The sequence below is a fragment of the Chiloscyllium punctatum genome, chromosome 15, assembly GCF_047496795.1.
Source record: "Chiloscyllium punctatum isolate Juve2018m chromosome 15, sChiPun1.3, whole genome shotgun sequence".
NCBI lineage: Eukaryota > Metazoa > Chordata > Chondrichthyes > Orectolobiformes > Hemiscylliidae > Chiloscyllium > Chiloscyllium punctatum.
The window spans coordinates 71,966,532-71,988,656 of NC_092753.1; the positions used below are offsets into that span (position 1 = coordinate 71,966,532).

General features: G+C 41.5%; 1 protein-coding gene across 3 annotated transcripts in view; it reads left to right on the plus strand.

The window, feature by feature from the left end:
* The first annotated feature begins 5,690 nt into the window (after positions 1-5,690).
* Positions 5,691-22,125, plus strand: part of tbc1d23 (TBC1 domain family, member 23) — an 81,530-nt gene continuing 65,095 nt past the window's right edge. For 2 of the 3 annotated variants that reach the window (XM_072585439.1, XM_072585440.1), the window contains exon 1: positions 5,697-5,788. In XM_072585439.1, coding sequence (XP_072441540.1) covers positions 5,730-5,788 — 59 coding nt within the window. In that variant the 5' untranslated portion in view covers positions 5,697-5,729. Of the gene's footprint in view, positions 5,789-22,125 lie in introns of all 3 variants that reach the window. The other variant, XM_072585441.1, reaches the window with a different exon arrangement.

Genomic DNA, 22,125 nt, shown 5'->3' on the forward strand with positions numbered 1-22,125 from the left:
CCAGCACCGATCCTTGTGGCACACCATTGGTCACAGGTCCAGTCTGAAAAGCAACCCTCCACCACCACCCTTTGTTTTCTACCTTCCAGCCAGTTCTGTATCCAAATGGCTAGTTCTCCCTGTATTCCGTGAGATCTAACCTTGCTCACCAGTCTCCCATGAGGGACCTTGTTGAACACCTTACTGAAGTCCATACAGATCACGTCTATCGCTCTGCCCTCATCAGTCCTCTTCGGTATTTCTTCAAAAAACTGAATCAAGTTTTTCAGACACGATTTCCCACACACTGACTATCCCTAATCAGTCCTTGCCTTTCCAAATAATATGGGTTTTTGCTGTTTATCGTACCTGGAAAATGTAGAAATACAAATTATTGGCTTCAATTATTCTTTAGACTGAGAAAATATGAAAAAAATTGTAAAAGAAAGATGCCCAAACAAACTTCCTTAGTCCATATGTTCCCAGCCTATCCAGAAAGGAAAGATGTAATCCCGGAGAACAAAGTGGGGTCACTGGAGGATGTTTCAGTCAGCGGGTATTGGCAGGAAACAGCATCTTTATTCTCTCCTGGGATGTGGGCATCACTGACAATGCCAGCCTTTCCTACCCACCCTAACTGCCCTTGAACACAGTGGTTTCAGAGGACAATTCACAGTGAAGCATATTGCTGTGGATCAGGAATCATGTATGGTGAGAGCAGCAGATTTCCTTTCCCTAGTGTGCTAGATACAGTCTATAATGAAGATCACTAATAAACTGTATTCATGAAATGAGAGAAAGTGAGGACTGCAGATGCAGGAGAAATCAGAGTCGGAAAGTTAGAAAAGCACAGCACTTCAGGCAGCACCCAAGGAGCTAGAGAATCGACGTTTCAGGCATTAGCCATTCATCAGGAATGTGGGGCGGAGATAAATAGGAGGGTGGGGTGGGGGAAGGTAGCTGGGAAGGCGATTGTTATAGCAGATGTGGGGTGATAGTGATAGTTCGGAGGGGAGGCTGGAGCGGAAGATGGACAGGTAGGACAGTTCAAGAGGGTGGTGATGAGTTGGAGGGTTGGATCTGGGATGTGGTGCGGAGTGGGGGAATAAGGAAATTGGCAAAGTCGAAGTTAATGTGTAGTCCCAAGGTGGAAGATGAGGCATTCTTCCTCCAGTCATTGGGTGGCTTGGATTTGGTGGTGGAGGAGGCCCAGGACTTGTATGTCCTTGGTGGAGTGGGAGGGGGAGTTAAAGTGGTCAGCCACAGGGCAGTGGGGTTGTTTGGTGCGTGTGTCCAAGAGATGCTCCCTAAAACGTTCCGCGAGTTGGCACCCTGTCTCCCCAATGTAGAGGAAACCACATCAACAGCAATGGACACAGAAGGTGAAGAGTTTTGATGAAAATCTCTGCCGGATGTGAAAGGATCTTTTGGGGCCTTGGACGGAAGTGAAGAGGGAGGTGTGGGTGCAGGTTTTACAACTCTTGCGGCAGCAAGGGAAAGTGGCAGGTGTGGAGGGTAGGTTGGTGGTGGGGTGGTGGGAGGGGGTGTTCTGGGCCTATTGAGGGAGTCGGGGAGGGAATGCAGATGGGGTGGGGAGGGAGATATATCTCTGGTTGGTAGGATCTGTTTGTAGGTGGCAAAAATGGCAGAGGTTAACGTGCTGTATTCAGAGATTAGAGGGATGGAAGGTGAGGACCAGGGAAATTCTATCCTTGTTAGAGAGGTGGGGTTCAAGGACAGAGGTGTGGGAAGTGGAGATGTGCTGGAGGGCATAGTTAATCACGTGGGAGGGGAAATTGTGGTCCTTGAAATAAGAGGACATCTGGGAGTGGAATTGCTCCTCATGGGAGCAGATACGGCAGAGGCGGAGGAATTTGGAGTAAGGGGTGGCATTTTTACATGGGGTGGGGGCAGTCAGGTTTGTGGATTTTGGATAAGAGGTAGAACCAGGCGGTGCAGGACTATGAGGTTGGAGGCTGTGGCTGGGAGATTTGCTGAGGTGATAAGGCTAGAACATAGAACATTACAGGCTCTTCGGCCCTTGATGTTGCGCCGACCTGTGGAACCAATCTGAAGCCTATCTATCTTACACTATTTTCATCCATATGTTTATCCAATGACCATTTAAATGCCCTTAAGGGTAGTGGATGGTCTGGGTGATGATGGTTTGGTGATCAGAGGTGAGGTCGTGATCGAGGGGGCAGTAGGAGGAGGTGGCATTTGGCTTCAGCGATGTTGGGGTTTGTGCGCCAAACTACCACTGTGCTCCTCCCTTGTCCACTGATTTAATGGTGAGGTTAGGGTTGGAGTGGAGGGCTACACCTAGCGAGGGTTGCAGTGGATGAAGGGTGGACAGGTTGAAGGGATCAATGCCACGGTGGCAGTTGGAGATATGGTCAAGGGTGGGTAACAGATCAGGACAGGATATCCAAGTGGATGGCTGTAAGTTGGAGGTGGGACGTGTCCTCGGAGGTTGGGTGGGAATCCCAATGGGAAAAATAAGCGTGGAAGCGACAAGAAAAAGTTCAATTTCGCAATGCATATGGAATTCGTTGACCTAGGAGCGTAGTGGGATGAAGGTGAGACTTTTACTGAGGACTGATTGTTCTTATCAGTGAGGAGAAGGTCTGTGGGGATGGTAAAAACCCAGCAGGGCTTGGGGCTGGGCCTTGTGTAGAGCTGGAGTTGGGAGTGGGGTGGAGACTGTCTCTGGAGTGGAATTAATGGAATTTATTCAATTCCAATATCTCCAAAGCATGAGCTTGGGCCTCTGGATTACTATTCCAGTAACTTTACCATTAGGCCACCACCTCCCTGATCAGATTACTTAGTTTGGCATAGTTATGGAATTTGCAGGAAATGTCAGGGATGAAAATAAAGGACGAGCTAGTGAGTTGAAAAAAATTTGTTCAGACGGATTGGAATAAAAAAGGGCAGGTGATACAATAATTGAGATCCTTCAAAAAGAGGCAGCTTGGATAAAGTCTGGACACATTCCAAAAGGGGAAAGGAAGGGCATCTAAAGAACCACTCCGGATGACTAAATATAGTGAACAAAATGAAACAGAAAAGGCTGATGCTAAATATTGTGTTCATTATTCAATGTAGATAAAAGCTGAATATAAAAAAAGTACAACATAGCTGGCAAATAAAGGGCAAATAAAAGTATATGAGCATATATTTGGCAAAATCGAAAAGTGACAAGCCTTTCATACATGTCAATAGAAGGATATCACCAATTCATTAATGAAAGAGATGTTGTGGAAGGTGAGAACTGGTTAATGTACTAAATGTTTATTTGGACTTGTCTTCATGAAAGAAGGTGCTGCCAATGTCACATTAAAGATTGAGTTGTAAAGAAATTAGATTAGCTAAAAACAAAGAAATGAAGGTCATCAGTCTAGTGGCTGTACAGAACATTGGTAAGGCCAATTTTGGAATCTTGTGTGCAATTCTGGTCTCCCTCCTATCGGAAGGATGTGTGAAACTTGAAACATTCAGGAAAGATTTACAAAGTTGTTGCCAGGGTTGGAGGGTTTGAGCTCTACGCAGATGCTGAATGAACTGGGGCCGTTTTCCCTGGAGCGTCAGAGGCTGAGGGGTGACCTTATAGAGGCTTAAAAAATCATGAGGGGCGTGGATAGGATAAATAGACAAGGTCTTTTCCCTGGGGTGGGGGAGTCCAGAACTAGACAGCATAAGTTTAGGGTGACAGGGAAAAGGTCTAGAAGGGACCGAAGAGGCAACATTTTCATGCAGAGGGTGATGTGTGTATGGAATGAGCTGCTAGAGGAAGTGGTGGAGGCTGGTACAATAACAACATTTAAAAGACATCTGAATGGGTATAACTGGAAGGGTTTAAGAGGGATATGGGCCAAGTGCTGGCAAATGGGACTCGATTTATTTAGGATATCTGATTGACATGGACAGGTTGGACCGAAGTGTCTGTTTCCATGGTGTACACCTCTATGACTATGACTCTATGCCATGAACTGAGGGAGGTGCTGACCATAATTTTCTAATCCTCCTTGGATATGGTATGATGCCAGAAGACTGGAGAATTACACTTGTTACAAGCATGTTCAGTAAGTGCGGAGAGTATAAACATGGTAGCCACAGTCCAATCAGCCGATTATCAATGGTGCAAAAACATCTGGAGTCACAAAATTAAGTGGATTAATAAAGGAAAGCGAAAACAAAATTGTTTTTGAAAAAGTGTTTCACTAGCTTAACTGTGTTACTTGAAGTAAAGGAGAAGATTAATGAGAGTATTACAGTTAATGTTGTGTAAATGGACTTCTATGAACATATGGGCTTGATGAAATACATGCAATAAGACTCAGCAAAACAGAAGCCTGGATTAAAGGCACTGTGACACGTGCATACAAAATTGAACTGATGGACAGAAAGCAGAGATTAGTAGCAAATTATCATGTTTAAATATACTGTATCAAAAAACTTAGGGATTCAGGGCATAATTTCAAAGTTTGCACGTGACACAAAACTCAGTAATGTAGTAAGCAGTGAGGAGGTATTAACATACTTAAGAAGGGTAGAGACAGTGAAAAGATCAGATGCATGATATTTAACATTTTAAAAGTTTTTTAAGGAGCAGTGAGGACTGCAGTTGCTGGAGAAGTCAGAGTTGATAAAGTGTGGCGCTGGAAAAAGCAAACCATGTCAGGCAGCATCTGAGGACTGAACGCTTCATCAGGACTAGGGAGGAGAAAGGAGCTGAGAAATAAGCAGTTGAGTTGGGCTGAGGCAAAAGTAGTTGGAATTGTGATAATTTGGGCAAAGGTAGGTGATATTCTAATAGGTCAGTGGGGAGTGTGGAGAGGATAGGTGGGAAGGAAGATGGACAGGTAGGTCAGGTCAAGAGAGCGGAGCCAAGTCAGGTGGTTAGATATGGGATGGGGTGGGAGGAGAGGGAGATTTTGAAACTGGTGAATTTAATGTTGTGGTCATGTGATTGTAGGCTCCCGAAGCGGAAGATGAGGTGTTCTTCCTTCAGTTTGCAGGTGTCTTTGTTTAGGCAGTGGAGGAATCCCAGAATGGACATGTCATGGGGACAAGTTGAAATGGTTGGCAATAGGAAGGTGGGGTTGCTTGGTGTGTACATTTTTCTTTTTTGGAGCAATGAAGAGAAGCAATAAAGAAGTAAAGGTAAAGTTGCTGTTGTGAATGAGCATTATGACTGTGTACCATTGGCCTATTTTCCCCATAACCCTGAATACTGTTTCTATTTAAACAGTCATCAATGCCAGCTTGAATGCTTCAATTAAACCTAATACCACCACACTTCCAGACACTGTATTCCAGTATTTTCTGAAAATGTACTTTCTCCAAACACAGTTGCTTCTTTTACAGATTACCTTGTAATGCCGCCCTTTTATTCATTATCCTTTCACCATCTACTCTGAACAAAACTTTCATGATTTTTAAAACTTCTATCAGATCTCCTCCTATCTTTTTCTTCTCCAAGAAAAACCTCCCAACTTATCCAATCAATTTTCAAAATAGAACTTTATCATCTCTGAATCCATTAAATCAGAAGTACCTAACTTGGAGGGGAAAACAAATACGACCATTTATCACAAACTCCTCACTTTCACATCCTGAGCAACAATGGCTCAATGCCGTAAATCGACAAGGGAGGGTTTTACGATGGTTTGTTTTATTTTCTGACGACACCTCTGTACCACAGTTTACGGCAACAGTCGGGGAGAGACGTGGAGGCTGAGAGTGCAATGGCGGCGGCGGCGGCAGCCGAGGAGGCGCCCCCGGTACCGGGTGGTAACAGCAGCTGGTGGGTATCACCGGTTGAGTTTGGCTCAGTGTGCCGGTTGCGGCCTGCGGTTGGTTTGGTGGGGGCGTGTGTGTCTGTTCACGGTGGCGGTGTCTTTGCCGACTGCCTGTGGCTCAACATGAAACCCAGCCGAGGAGCTTTAAACTGGGAAATGGACTATTTGAAGGGACAGGCTAAGTGACAGCCTCACTTTATTTCCTTTTATTTACTTCAAGTTAGCCATTCTCCTCCTTTGGGCACATGGTTTATTGAAAATGTAATGTCAGCCAAAATAGACAATCGTGTCAGTATATTTTTTATGGACTTTGTGACATGACTTGTAGAGTGGACTCGTTCACGTAGCTTATTTCTCAGTTTAAAAGCGACACCGCTTTTAGCCAGAAGAGCAGAAAAGGTCTGTCAAGTGGTTGCTAATTTCCTTAAATTTTGAAGATGGAAAAAGGGGGAGGGTCTGCAGTTGGGACCTGTCTCTTCACAAAGCTTTCCTCCCCCCCCCCGTAAACTCCAGACAGAAGGTGAAAGAGATAGAGAATGATTCCCTCCAGGCTGCTATGTGAGACCGAAAGGAGGGGTTTTTGTTTACAGCTGTTGATCATGCACCGGGGAGGGCGAGAGTGGGAGTTCTACCGCAGAAATGCTTCAAAAGGCATTAAGTGTGAACGCGCATCACATCATCCTTTAATAATGTCTCCCACATCCTGTAATTACGTGGGAAATAATTTAGTTTGAGCTATTTCAAAGATATTTTTGGAGTTTTGTACGAACATTTTCTTCTGGTCAAAGCTTAGTTCAATTTTGAAGTCAATTTAAGTTAAGTATTAAAAGTTTGCATGAGAAATTAGATACTCTATGCAATTTTGAAAATTCTGTGGTAATTAGCTAGAATACCATAATGGCAGAAAATTTACTGGAGTGCAGTTCTGCTTACAGAAATGTAAAGCTAGAAGCAGGATGCTGCACTGAAAGCTCTATTGCTGTCGGGGCATTTAAAGCAATGTGCTTTAAAGCAATGTGCTTTAAATGTATTTTATGGTTCACTGGAGTTTAATGATCAGTTATATATTAATGAGGGTGTTAGCTAGCATATACCTCCATAAGAATCCAGTTGTCGGTATTTTGTTCCTGCTGCTATGTGTGAGGGTACATACAGGTTTTCCTTGAATGTTATGGGAGGAAGAGATCAGAATCTGCAGTGATCCAGATGCAGTTTAACAGTTTTCTCAGTAGGTAAAAAAGAATTGATGGTAAAAGCAGAAATTGTTTTTTTGGCTGATGGGCAGTTGTGAGTCCTTGCCATTACACAACAATTGTTTCAAAGTGATAAAATTATGAGGCTACATCAGAGAGATTGGTGCTTGCTTAAATTCAATTTGGGAAGCTTATTTATCAGCACTGTATTTTGCATCACAATAAAATTGCTTTGTGTTATGAGTGGCTGGTTGGATTTGTGAGCTCATAATGGGAGCTATGACTTACTGATGTACAGTTAGCAAACACTGGAGTTCCTTTACAAAATGAAATCTTGTGTTTCTACATGTAATAGGCTTGCATTTGTATAGCACAATTCACAACCACCAGACCTCTCAACACTTTGAAATTGTACTTTGAAATACTTGTAAAACTTTGCTGTAGGAAACAACACAATGACTTGGAATGACTGCATTGCTGGTTTGTCAATGGCTTTATTTTGTAAAATCATGCTTCTGTCTTTTAACAAAAGAGCCAATTTGTATATAGAAAGCTCCAACAAATAGCAATATAGTAATGACCAGATAATCTGTTTTATTATGTTAATTATGGCTAAATATTGGCACCTCACAATGGATAATAAGCATGTGCTGCTCTTCATAATAGTCTCATGAAATCTTTTACATCCAACTAAACATTTTGACGTCAATTTAACATCTCAGCCAAAAGATAGTACCCTCTGGGTGTATAAATATCACAGTAATGCATTGCAGCATCAACCTTGATTTTTGATGATCCCTTAACAAGTCTGTGATTGCTTCATAAATGATGAATAGTTTTGGATGTTGAATAACTATTGTTTATGTAAATATTGGAAACCAAGTTTCACACAAAGTCCTATAGTCAGTAATTATTCACGTGTTCAAAAGCAAAATGCAGTGAAATGCTAGAAGCTTGAAATAAAACACAAAATGCTCAATACTAAGCAGGTCAAGCAGCATCTGTGGAGAGAAACAGAGTTAACAACAGTTCTGTTTGATGATTTCCACAATACAGAAATGGTAGATTGTTTAAGATAGTGGAAGGATAGAGTGGAGTGGTGGGACTGGATTTTGTGGGGAATCAGGGGAGACTGAGCAACAAAATTCATTATGTAATAGCCAAAAATCAATGTTTAAATGTAACAAAAAAGTGGATAAAGGAAGAAGCCAGATTGGCAAAGACTGGCCCAGCCAAACAATAAAAGGAAAACTGAAAAGATGGAGGCAGGGATGATGACCTGAAATTGTTGAATGCTGTGTTTTGTGCAGAGGACTGTAGAGTGCTAAATCAAAAGATAAGGTGGTGTTAAAGCTGTGTTGGGCTTCACTGGAACACCATGGACAGAAAAGTCAGCATAGAAGCAAGGTGGAGAATTTAAATTATTCTTGTTAAGCAAGGGTTAAAAGGTTATCAGGAAGGCAGGAATTCAGAACTGAGGTTTCAGTCAGTTCAGTAATGATCATCTTGAATGGCAGAGGCCTGGGGAACTATATGGCCTAATATTGCTAATGACGTGACGTCCATAAATTACAATTATTGCATAAAGTAGTTACCCAGTCTACATATGGTCTTCCTTTTGTAGAGGAGACCACATCATGAACAGTAAATACAATATACAAAATTGAAAGCAGCACAAGGAATTCATTGTTTCTCTTGGTTAGGACCTTGGTGCAAAGGAAGGAGATGGGAGGTGTTGCACCTTATACTGTTGTGCAGAAAAATATCACAAAGAATTGGGGTGACAGGAATGGAATTGTGTCATTAGAGAAAAGTGGATTTAAAATCTCTTTCTACTATCTTCAGTTCTGATGAAAAATCATCAGCTTTAAACTTTAACTCTTTCTCTCTTCTGACTTGATTTTTCCAGCATTTTTGTTCTTATGGCATTTACCTTGGAATGACTGTTTAGGAGCTGGTCTTGTCAATGGCTTTATTTTGTAAAATCGTGTTTCTGTCTTTTAACAAAACAGTTTCAAACTTGGTTCAATTTCACAATAATTAAATAACTTGTAACAATGTAATGCTACAATAAACTTAAGATGTTTCTTCATACCAGTATTTCTTACCATTCTTCTCTTGCTTTTATATATAAAAAAAGTTGGTAGCTTGATACTGTCAATTTTAGCTGTCAAAATAACAGTAATAACTTTACCTTCATTTTTCTTTGCATTGGAGGTGGTTGGGAGCAGGTGTACCAGAATTATACCTGGAATGAGTGAGATGTTTTATGAGAGAGCTTGTTTGTCTGGCCTAGTTTCCATGGAATTTAAATAAGTGAGGGGTACCTCAATTGAAATATATAAGATCCTTTGGAGGCTAAATGGCTTGCATGTTATGATCTTGTCAGGGAGAAAGCAAGAGAATGGGGTCGAGCAATATATCAGCGATAATCGAATGGCAGAGCCTAATTCTGCTCTCTCATCTCAGTTTTATGTGGAAAGGATGTTCCTCTTTTGCTGAGTCCAGAAACAGGGTACAGTGTTTATAAAAAAAAGGGTTGCCTTTTAGGACCAAGATGAGACCCTCTTTCTCTCAGAGGGTTGTGCAACTTTAGAACTCCCTACTTAGAAGGTGGTGTCATTGAAAGTATTTAATGCTGACGTAGATAGTCTTAGATTCTTATTGAGCAAATAGATCAGAATGTGGAATTCAAAACACTTTCTCTGGAGGCTGAGGGGTGACCTTAAAGGTTTATAAAATCATGAGTGGCATGGATAGGGTAAATAGACAAGATCTTTTTCCTGGGGTGGGGGAGTCCAGAACTAGAAGACATACGTTTGGGGTGGGAGGGGAAAGATTTAAAAGGGACCTAAGGGGCAACTTCTTCACCCAGAGAATGGTGTGTATGGAATGAGCTGCCAGAGGAAGTGGTGGAGGCTGTTGCAATTATGACATTCAAAAGGCATCTGGATAGGTGTATGAATAGGAAGGGTTTGGGGGAAATGGGCCAAGTGCTGGAAAATGGGACTAGATTAATTTAGATTATCTAGTCGGCGTGGATGAGTTGACTGAAGGGTATATTTCTGTGCTGTACATATCTATAAAATGGATCAATCAGAAACACATTGAATGGCAGAGCAGACTCGTGGCTGAATGGTCTATTTCTCAATCATAGAATCCCTACAGTGTGGAAACAGGCCATTTGGCTCAATAAGTCCACACCAACCCTTCAAAGAGTAACCCACCCAGACCCATTCCCTACCCTATTACTCTCCATTTTCCCTGACTAATGCACTGAACTTACAATCCCTGAACACTACGGACAATTTAGCATGTACAATTCACCTAACTTGTACATCTTTGAACTGTGGGAGGAAACCCACACAGACACTGGGAGAGTGTGGAATTTGCACACAGTCACCTGAGGCTGGAATCGAATCTGGGTCTATGGCACTGTGAGGCAGCAGTGCCAACCACTGAGGCACCGTGCTGTCATATATGAATAGGAAGGGCCCTATTTTGTCTGTTGCATATTTATGATTTTGACTTATTCACTTTTAAAGGAAGAAAATTTTGTAATGTTGCTTGTATTTATGATGTGGAGGTACCAGTGTTGGACTGGGGTGGACAAAGTTTAAAAATCGCACAACAGTTTATTTGGAAGTACTAGCTTTCAGAACACTGCTGCTTCCTCAGATTTGGGTAGGATCTTATGACAGAATTTATAGCAAAAGGTCAGTGTCATGCAATTAAAATGATATAGTGAACAAACATAGTCTTTCATCTTTTAGAATGGGTTGCAGGTTTCAAATCATTAACATGTAAATCCCAGAACTTTTTAAGGCACATTCTTGAGATAACTTAAGGAATCTTTTTTTTTAAAAAGTGACATCTCGGCTGTTAGACTACAACTTATATTTATGTCATTCTTCCTTGTTTCTTTTACCTCGTTCCCTAGTTATGAGCGTTATATCATGCAAAGCTCAATACCCATCTCTGATAAAACTCCCTGTTCAAAGTACTTCTGTCTGGCTTCCAGGTTTCTCAGTACAGAAAGAACACCAGCAGAATTTATTATGGATAGGCTCAGTGGTTGTAATTATGGTGCATTCTACCTTTTTATCTATAGTACTATTTGTTAGCTCTTGCAAAATCTCCTTTATGTCCTTTTGTTTAGCTCCACTCCTTAACCAAATGTAACTAACATGACTGCAGAAAAGATTTATTTTCATTTCTCTGTACTGTCGTCAGTGGCCCTTACTGTTCCTTAAATGAATGTTGCCTCTAGGTAATAAAGTTGTTAGGCCAGATTTGACATATCTATTGTTAGTCCGATTTATCTGTCCATCACAACGTTTTGACTGCATCTCTCTTGTCAGACTGCACAGTTGATAAAATTCTAGACAAGAAAATCTCCCTCCAGCTTAAAATTACAAAGACCAATGCGTCATCTTCAGACCCACCGTATATTCTATTCCTCTCTTACTGCCTTTAATATTTTGCAACACATACTCAGGCTAAATTAGGTTGTAACCGAGTTTTGGCTTTCAATTGCAACAGTATATTTTTTAGTTGTGGTTTTTGATTAATTTAAGAAAATATTCCTCAATAGCCTGGGTACAGCCCTGAGGAACTATTACAAACTTCACAACATGCAGGATAGAGCAGTTTGCTTGAATGTTGCTCATGTTGTTGGATTCAATATTCAATGTCTCAAGCATCAGACTGATGCACAGGATGCAAGGTCAATTGCAAGGTGGAGCCAAGAGAGATTGGGGGAGTGGCGTTTTTGTTAAGGGATAGCATTACTGCTGTATTTGGGGAGGATATTCTTGGAAATACATCCAGAGAAGTTATTTGGGTGGAACTGAGAAATAGAGATGATCACCTTATTGGGATTGTATTATAGACCCCCTAATAATCAGCGGGAAATTGAGAAACAAATATATAAGGAGATTTGTTATTTGTAAGAATAATAGGGTGATTATGGTAAGAGATTTTAACTTTCCATATGTAGACTAGGACTGCCATAGTGTTAAGGGTTTAGATGGAGGGGAATTTGTTAAGCATGTACAAGAAAATTTTATGGTTCAGTATGTGGACTTAGCTACTACAGAAGGTGCAAAACTTAGCCGACTCTTGGGAAATAAGGCAGGGCAGTTGACTGAGGTGTCAATGGCGTAGCACTTTGGAGCCAGCGGCCATAATTATATTAGATTTTAAAATAGTGATGGAAAAGGATAGACCAGCTCTAAAAGTTGAAGTTCTAAATTGGAGAAAGGCCAATTTTGACAGTATTAGGCAAGGACTTTCAAAAGGTGGTTGGGTGCAGATGTTCACAGGTAAAGGGATGGCTGGAAAATGGGAAACCTTCAGAAATGAGATAACGAGAATCCAGAGAAAGTATATTCCTGTTAGGGTGAAAGGAAAGGCTGGTAGGTGTAGGGGAAGCTGGATGGCTAGAGAAATTGAGGTTTTGATTAAGAAAAAGAAGGAAGCATATGTCAAGTATAGACAGGATAGATCGAGTGAATCCTTGGAGTATTAAGGCAGTAGGAGTACACTTAAGAGGGAAATCAAGATGGCAAAAAGAGGACATGAGATAGCTTTGGCAAATAGGGTTAAGGAGAATCCAAAGGGTTTTTACAAATACATTAAGGACAAAAGGGTAACTAGGGAGAGAATAGGGCCCCTCAAAGATAGCAAGGCAGCTTATGTGTGGAAAAGCAGGCCATGGGGGAGATGCTAAACAAGTATCTTGCATCAGTGTTTCCTGTGGAGAAGGACATGGAAGGAATAGAATACGGGGAAATGGATGATGTCATCTTGAAAAATGTCCATGTTATAAAGGAGATGATGCTGAATGTCTTGAAATGCATGAAGGTGGATAAATCCCTGGGATCAGGTGTACCGTAGAACTCGGTGGGAAGTTAGGGAAGTGATTGCTGGGCCCCTTGCTGAGAAATTTATATCAACGATTGTCACAGGTGAGGTGCTGGAAGACCGGAGGTTGGCTAACATGGTCTCACTATTTAACAAAGGTGGTAAGGAAAAGCCAGGGATCTATAGACCAGTGAGCCTGACATGGGTGGTGGGCAGGTTGTTGGAGCAGGCTAATTTTGACAGTATTGGGCAAGGACTTTCAAAAGGTGATTGGGTGCAGATGTTCACAGGTAAAGGATGGCTGGAAACTGCTTTTCATCATTTATATCAATGATTTGGATGTGAGCATGAGGCATACTTTGTAAGTTTGCAGATGGCACCAAAATTGGAGGTGAAGTGGTCAGTGAAGAAGGCTACCTCAGACTACAGCAGGATCTTGATCAGATGAGCCAATGGGCTAAGAAGTGGCAGAAGGAGTTTAATTTAGATAAATGTGACATACCGCATTTTGACAAAGCAAAGCTTAGCAGGACTTATACACTTTTAATGGGGAGTGTTGCTGAACAAAGAGACCTTGGCATGTAGATTCATAGTTCTTTGAAAGTAGAGATACAGGTAGATCAGATAGTGAAAAATGAGTTGGGTGTGCTTTCCTTTATTGGTCAGAGCATTGAGTACAGGAATTGAGAGATCATGTTGAGGCTGTACTGGACAGTAGTTAGGCCATTTTTGGAATATTGCTGCAATTCTGGTCTCCTTCCTATCCGAAGGTTGTGTGAAATTTGTTACTCTTTTCTGAACTCTTAGGATGTTGCCGTGGTTGGCGAATTTGAGCGAAAGGGAGAGATTGAATGAATAGGCTGAGGCTGTTTTCCCTGGAGCATTGGAGATGGAAGGGTGACCATAGAGGTTTATGAAATCATGAGGATAGAATAACCAGACAAGGTCTTCTCCGGGATGGGGTAGTCCAGAACTGGAGGGCATAGGTTTAGGGTGAGGGGGGAAAGATATAGATGGGACCTAAGGGTCAACTTTTTCACACAGACGGTGATGTGTGTATGGAATGAGCTGCCAGATGTAGTGGTAGAGGCTGGGATAATTACAGCATTTAAAAGGCATCTTGATGGCTATTTGAATAGGAAAGGCTTGGAAAGATATGGGCCAAGCGCTGGCAAATGGTGCTAGATTAGGTTCTGATATCTGGTCGGCATGGACCGAAGGGTCTATTTCCATGGTGTAAATCTCTGACTGTATCTTTGGGTAACTCAAGATGGCCAGCATTGCTCCCTTGCCAAAATCAAAATATAATGATATAAAATTGGCATTGATCTGGTGATCCTAAATTGGTTCTGAGTTATGATGTGGTACATGTAAAGAGCAAGATCCACAAATGAACTTTGGCATTTCTGTCCATTAACGAGGGCGAGATTACTCACATAATTTGTGAGTAACCACTCCACAAGTTTGGGATACAGATTTCAATTAACAATCACAGCTAGTATGAGGATTAAACTCATACTGTTGAATTTATTCTGCATGTTCTAGTTGTTTAGGTACCTCGACTAACTGACAGTCGAGTGGTAGAAGCAGGAGTGAGAGTGGGCCAATAACTTGACCCTGCTCTACCACTCGGCCGGATCATGATGGTCTACCTCAATCAATTTGCCTATGCAATGTCCTTTCTTGTTGATGGATTTAATATTCAGACATCTGTTCATTTGTCACGAATGTACTCAACATTTAAGGAGATGGTTCATAACTTTCAACAAAGATATTTCCCATAGAAAAAGAAAGATCTTTCTAGAAGCTACACCATCCATGCCAAAGAAGTTAAGGGTAGTATCAGATTGAAAGAACATGAGCCCAAGGCTTCAGGTTAGTAATGGTTCAGAAGACTAGAAACATTTTTTGAAAACAAAGCATGTCTTAAAAGTAAAAATATAGAATGTGAAGTGAACTAGAAAGAAATGTATATGTGATAGGAGGGATGGTTAATACTTTTGCAGATGACATCAAAATCAGTGGTGTGGTAGACAGTGATGAGGATGATCTCTGTACAACTGGACCTTGATCAAATTGGCCAAGGGGTGACAGATGGCATTTAAGTTAATAAATGTGAAGTGTTGCATTTTTGATAAGGCAAATCAGGGCAGGACTTGTGTACTTAGTAAGGTCCTGGGGAGTGTTGCCAAACAGAGACCTTTGGGTGCAGCTTCATACCTCCTTGAAGGTGGAGTCATGGATAGACAGTGTAGTGAAGGAGGCGTTTGGAATTCCTGATGAAGGGCTTTTGCCCAAAACATCGATTCTCCTGCTCCTTGGATGCTGCCTGATCTACTGTGCTTTTCCAGAACCCCACACTCAACTCTGATCCCCAGCATCTGCAGTCCTCACTTCCTCCTTGCATTTGGACATATTGCTTCAGTAACAAGTAAGTCTTGAATGGTGCTGAACGTTACAATCATGGGTGACTATTTGACCTTACAATGGAGGGAAAGTTATTGAAGCACTAAAGATGATTGAGCCTGGGACACTACCCTGAGGCACTCCTGCAGTTCCAAGCTGAGATGAGAACAAGAGGGCACAGCCTCAAAATTAGGGGGAGCAGATTCAGGACTGAATTGAGAAAGAATTTCTTGACCTAGAGGGTTGTGAATCTGTGGAATTCCCTGCCCAGTGAAGTAGTTGAGGCTGCTTCTTCAGTAAATGTTTTTAAAACTGAAATGATTTGTTTGAACAGTAAAAGAATTAAGGGTTTTGGTGAGAGGGCAGGTGAATGGAGCTGAGGTCATGAACAGATCAGCCATGATCTTATTGAATGGTAGAGCAGGCTCGAGGGGCCAGATGGCCTACTCTTGCTCCAAGTTATTGTGTGATAAAAGACTGACCTCCAACAACCACAACCATCTTCCCATTTGTCAAGTATGATTCCAACCAGTGGAGAGTTTACCCCCCATACCCATTGTTTCCAGTTTTGCTAAGGCTCTTTAATGCCACGCTTGGTCAAATACAGCCTTAATGTCAAGGGCTGTCACTGTCATTTCACATGTTAGAAATGTTTACTTTTCCTCCACAACTTCCTCAATATCATCCACTGCAATGACAGAAGGTGTAACACCTATCCATTTACTTCCTTCCTCCTCACCGTCCAAGTTCGCATTGAAGGGGGCCAGATGAAGCAGTGCTTTACCTGCACTTCACTCGATCACTACTCACAATGTAGTCTCCTCTACAGTGGGGAAACGAAACGCAGACTGGGTGACAACTTTGCAGAACACCCATGTTCTGTCTGCGCAAAAGGGCTCTGAGTTTTTCAGTTGCCTGTCTCTTCAGTACACCACCATGAAGGGCTTATGCCCAAAACGTCGATTCTCCTGCTCCTCGGATGCTGCCTACCTGCTGTGCTTTCCCAGCAACACACGCTCTACTGTGATCTCCAGCATCTGCAGTCCTCACTTTGTCCGCCATGTTTCTTGGCCAATGTCCGTGTCAGGCTTGCTTCAGTGCTGCAGCCAAGATCAGCACCTCATTTTCTGCATGGAGCCTTCTGGACTTAATATTTGAGTTCAACAATTTTAGGGACTGAGGCCATGTCCTTACTCAACCCCACACACCAGGCCTTGACATTACATGGGTTGCTAACCACACGCAACCCATTGTTTTCTACTTATTGTCCCCAATAGCAGTTATTCATTCTGTCAGACTGACCTTTAACACCACATTGTCTGTCCAACTATTTTTCTTTCTTTGGGTTCTATCTCCACCTATCGTTTTTCTTCTTTCCCCCACCCCTCCTTCTGCCTAAATATCAACTTTTTCCTCACTGCCATCCGTTCTGAAGAAAGGACACTGGACCCAAAACATTTAGCTAGCTTTCACTTCACAGATGCTGCCAGACTTCCTGATTCCCAGCAATATTTTTATTTCTGATTTCCTGTATCTGCAGTTCTTTTTTTTTTACTTTTCCGTTTGTCACTTGTGTTGCTCTGAAGATGCTGAGTGCTAATCTGATTCTTCTATGCAGTTATTGTAAATGAGAGCAAAACATTTTGTTTTAAGGGATATACCAATTATTGGAAAGGATTGGTTTTATATTTTGCTGTATGCATGCATATGAAAGAGATTAATTGATCCATACACTGAGATTAACTGTAGTTGTTTAGAACTGTAGCCATTTATAGTTCAAGGGGGCATCCTTTGATCTATTTATCAGAGCAATCCAAAAGATATCCACTATTTTGCTTTCTCCTCAACCCTTTTATCTTCTAATGTTTCAATATATATCATCCTTTTCATTAAAATATGTAGTGGTGTGTGCCTGAACTGCACCCTGTGGAAAACCATTCCACTATTCACCATCTCGATTTTGATGAAGGCTCATAAAATATGAATATTACTTGGACACTTGGGTTCTAAAGTGGAGGAAGAATGGAATTTAGTTTCCAGTTTTGTGAAGATTTTTTTTTGGAAAGGGTCAGAAGTCATTTTAGCAAATGAAGAAGTTGTATGCTTTTGAATAAATGGTTAGTGATTCTCTAGGGAGATAATTTAAGTATTTTTGACTTGGGTTTGCAGCTCAGAGGGGAGAGATTGGACAGTAGGGCAAGCTTCATTCACTATAATGCTGTCAGTTTTAGCAGTCTCCAAAATAATAAGGGAGGAAGGCAGAAGACCAGGGATACTCTGAGGGAAAAATCCAGAAATAGAAACTGGTGGAGGAAGACACGGGGAAGACTTCCTACAAGGTTGTCGAAGATTAAAGAACCTATGTGCAATAGTGATAGTGAGCAGCTTGTTTGACAGCCTCAGGGAAAGTCTCAGGATTGAAAAGAATGAGTTCCATCCAAATATTCTTGTATAGCATTTTGAAGTTTAGTTTTATTTCCTTTTGTGTGATGAACTTTTTTATGCTGTTTCATTAAAAGTATGTTGACAACCTCATGAATTGGTTTAGAGACTGACTTCCATGATAAACAAGAAGTAAAATATATTATGATCCAACCAACTTGACTCTTTTGGATTTGATTAATTAAATATTACCATTAACTGAGATTTCCAGAATTTCGACCCAGCAGTACTAAAAGAACAGTGATATATTTCCAAAATGGTGATGACTAGAGGAGAGCTTGTAATCAATGGTGTCCCCATTTGTCTGCTGCCTTTGTCCTCCTTGTCCTAGATGAAAGTGGTTGAGAGTTTAGAAGGTGTTATCTAAGGATTCTTGGTGAATTTCTGCAGTGCATCTTGTAATAGTACACACTGCTGCTACTGAGCAATGGTGGCAGAGAGACTGGAGACTTATGAAAGTGGTGCCATTCGAATGGATTGCTTTGTCTTATACGGTGTCAAGCTACTTGAATGTTTTTGGAGCTGCCTGACAAGTGGGGAATATTCCATCACACTTCTGACTCGTGCCTTTAAGATAATGGATAGGCTTTGTGTAATCAGAACGTGAGTAACTTACTGCACGATTTCTAGTTTCAGACCTGTTCTTATAGTCACTGTATTCATATGGATAATTCAGTTGAGTTTCAGGTCAATAGCAACTCCCAGGATGTTAATAGTGGGGGATTCAGTAATGCTAATACCATTTAATGTCAAGGGATAATAGTTAGATTGACTGTCTCCAATAAAAGACAATGTCTGGCATTTGTGTGCCAGGAATGTTACTTGCCATTTTTCATTTAGTGTTGCTGGAAGAGCACAGCAGTTCAGGCAGCATCCAAGGAGCTTCGAAATTGACATGTCGGGCAAAAGCCCTTGATTCCTGATGAAGGGCTTTTGCCCAAAACGTCGATTTCGAAGCTCCTTGGATGCTGCCTGAACTGCTGTGCTCTTCCAGCACCACTAATCCAGAATCTGGTTTCCAGCATCTGCAGTCATTGTTTTTACCTTGCCATTTTTCAGCCAAAGCCTAGATATTGTTTAGGCCTTGTTACGTTTAGAAAGGGACTGCTTCAGTATGAGGAATTGAGTAGAGCTGAATGTCTTGCAATCGATGGTGAGCGTTCACACTTCTGACCTTGAGATGGAGGGAAGGTCATTGAAGCAGCTGAAGATGGTTAAGCTGAGGACAGTCCCCCCCCCCCCCCCCAAGGAACTGCAGAGATATCCTAGAGTTGAAATGGCTCGCCTCCAGCAAACAAAGCTATTCTCCTATGTATCAGGTATGACTCCAGTAGTCGGGGTTTTCTCCACTTTCCATGGACACCAGTTTTGCTTGGACTCCTTGATGTCAAATTCAATCAAGTGCAACCATGATGTCTAGGGCTGTCACTTTCATCTCTTATTGGGCATGTTTACTTTTCCATTTGTAGCTAGTGTTGCACAGAGCATGCTGAGTGCTTTTTGTCTGCACGATATACCAGGGCAATTTTCCATTTTGTCAGGTAGATTTTAGTGTTGTATCTAAACTGGTGTAGCTTGGTTAGGAATGCAGCAAGGTCTAGAGCATGTTTTCACTGCTGTTACCAGAATGTTGCAGAGCCCATAGCCTTTGCATTATCCAGTGCCTCCTACTATTTCTTGACATCACTTTGAGTGAATCGAATTAGCTAAAGACTGACATTTTTGACGCTAGGGAGCCAAACTGGGTTATCTACTTGAAGATTGTCAAGAGCAGGTCAGCCTTGTCTTTTGCGCTGTTGTGCTGTTCTCATCCATATTGAGGGTAGGGATATTTGTGGCGCAGTCTCTTATAATGTGTTGTTTAATTGTCCACTGCCATTCCCAACTGGATGGATGGCAGGTTGCCTTTATTGGTCAGTGCATTGAGTATAGGAATTGGGAGGTTATGTTACAGCTGTACAGAACATAGGTTAGGCCACTTTTGAATACTGTGATCAATTCTGGTCTCCCTGTTGTAGGAAAAATGTTGTGAAACTTGAAAGGATTCAGAAAAGATTTGCAAAGATATTGCTAGGGTTGGAGGGTTTAACCTCTAGAGGGGCTGAATAGGCTAGGATATTTTTCCCTGGAGCATTGGAGGCTGAGGGCTGACCTTACATAGGTTTATGAAATCATGTAGGCCATGAATAGGGTGGATAGTGAAGGTCTTTTTCCCAGGGTAGGGGAGTCCAAAACCAGATAGTATGGGTTTAAGGTAGGTGGAGAAATTTACGAGGGACGAAAGGGGCATCTTTTTCACGCAGTGGGTGGTCAGTGTGGGAATGAGCTGCCAGACGAAGTGGTGGAGGCTGGTATAGTCGCACCCTCTAAAAGGCATTCGAATGGATAAATGAATAGGAAGGGTTTAGAGTGATATGGGGCAAGTGCAGGCAAATGGGACTAGATTAATTTAGCATTGGTGATTTGGACCAAAAGGTCTGTTTCCAGGCTGTACATCTGACTGCTGAGCATAGATCTGATCTATTGGTTGAGGGATCTCTTACCTCTGTCTATTACTTACTACTTGTATTCTTTGACAAGCATATAGTTATTTGGTAGCTTCAACAAGTTAAGACCTCATTGTTAGGTACACCTGGTGCTGCTCCTGGCATGCCCTTTTGTACTGTTCACTGAACCAGAGTAGGTCCCTTAATTTGATGGTAACGGTAGAGTGAAAGATATGCTAGACCATGAGGTAGTAGATTGTGGTAATCTATGATTCTGTTGTTGCTGATGGACTATAACACATCGTGGGTGCCCTATTTGAGTTGCTAGATCAGATCAAAGTCTACCCGATTCAACATGGTAACAGTGCCACATAACATGACATGAGGTGTTGCTATTGTGAAGGCATGACTTTGTCTCCACAGGACTGTGCAGCATTCACTCTTTAACAGTTGTCATGGGCTGATATATCTGCAGAGGGCAAATTGGTGAGGATTTGGTTAAGTATGTTTTCTCTTTTGCTTTGACTAATCTGTGAGGTAGCTGTCCCAATTTTGGCACTAGCCTCCAGGTGTTCATAAGGAAAACGTTACAGGGTCAACAAGGCTGATCTTGCCATTTTTGTTCCAGTGCCTTGATCGATGCCTTGATCTTTGTTGAGACTTTGTTGCAGTAGTTACAACTGAGTGGTTTGTTTGGCTATTTCAAAGTGCATTTGAGCGTTAACCACATTGTTGCGGGTCTGGAGTCACATGTAGGCCTGACCAGGTAAGGATGGCTTATTTCCTGAAGGGCATTAATAAACAAGATGAGTTTCTCCTGATCATCAGTGAATTTGTAATCCTCATTAGATTCTTATTTCCAGATAGGTTTTTTTTTAATTTGAATTCTACCATCTGTTGTGGTAGTATTCAAATCTGGATTCTCAGAACATTTACCTGAGTTTTTCGATGAACAGTCAACTGAAAAAGCCATTAGGGCATCTTTTCCCCTTGAACAAAGACATTTTAATTCCCTTTCTCTGAAAAGTGAACCAGACAAATTAATAACCCTACGTCAAGCAAATCATCCCCCTTTATTCCAATCAAAATTCTTCAGACTTTATAAATAAAAATCTTTTTTGGACCAGTGAAACTAATCCCAATATCTATAGGTTATCATAATTACAGCTTTCTATCCTGAAAAAACTCTGGATTCTGTTATCTGTGCACTGTGCCCATCAAACAATCCCAGGACAGGGCAGAATGAGATTAGATACAGAGTAAAGCTTGTTCTACTCTTTTGGACTATATGTATAGCTTTCTTGACACCATCAAACAAAAGCAACACAAGGACCTTTCCCATATAGACACAATCCCAATTCACCATTGGCCTTTTTATAGATATATATGCCTGTAGGCCAAGTAGCGCCTATGGAATGAGGCAACTTTAACCTTTTTTGTTCGAGATGAACTGAAACTTCACTCTGTTTGTCTCAACAGATGCTGCCTGACCTGCTGAACGTTTCCAAAATGTTTTCAGATTTTCAGCATCAGTAGTTTGCTTCTGTATTTTTCTTTGCATGTGTTTGAATTTGGGTTTCATTATGCCCCTCTGAAATTGTAGAAATGCAGCCTGTTAATCCTTGCTGTCATTCAAGGTATTAAGTAAATTCTTGAATGCTATTTTCTGTCTTGATCAGATCCTTCAACATCTTTTGTTTTAAAAAATATATTCCATTTGCCTGTTTTCATCACAACATTTATTATAATCTCCAAGTTCATTCCTCTAAATAGTATCCGCCATGTCCATGTTGGCCTATCCTGCTAACCTAGCTATGTTCTGAAGAATTTTACAGCCAGTACTGTTTGCCAGACCCTGCTGCAAAGATTTTAAAGGTGATATTATTTCAGCTAGTTCTACAAGGAAATAAAAGTACATGCAGAACTCATTGCTCAAATATGTATGTCACA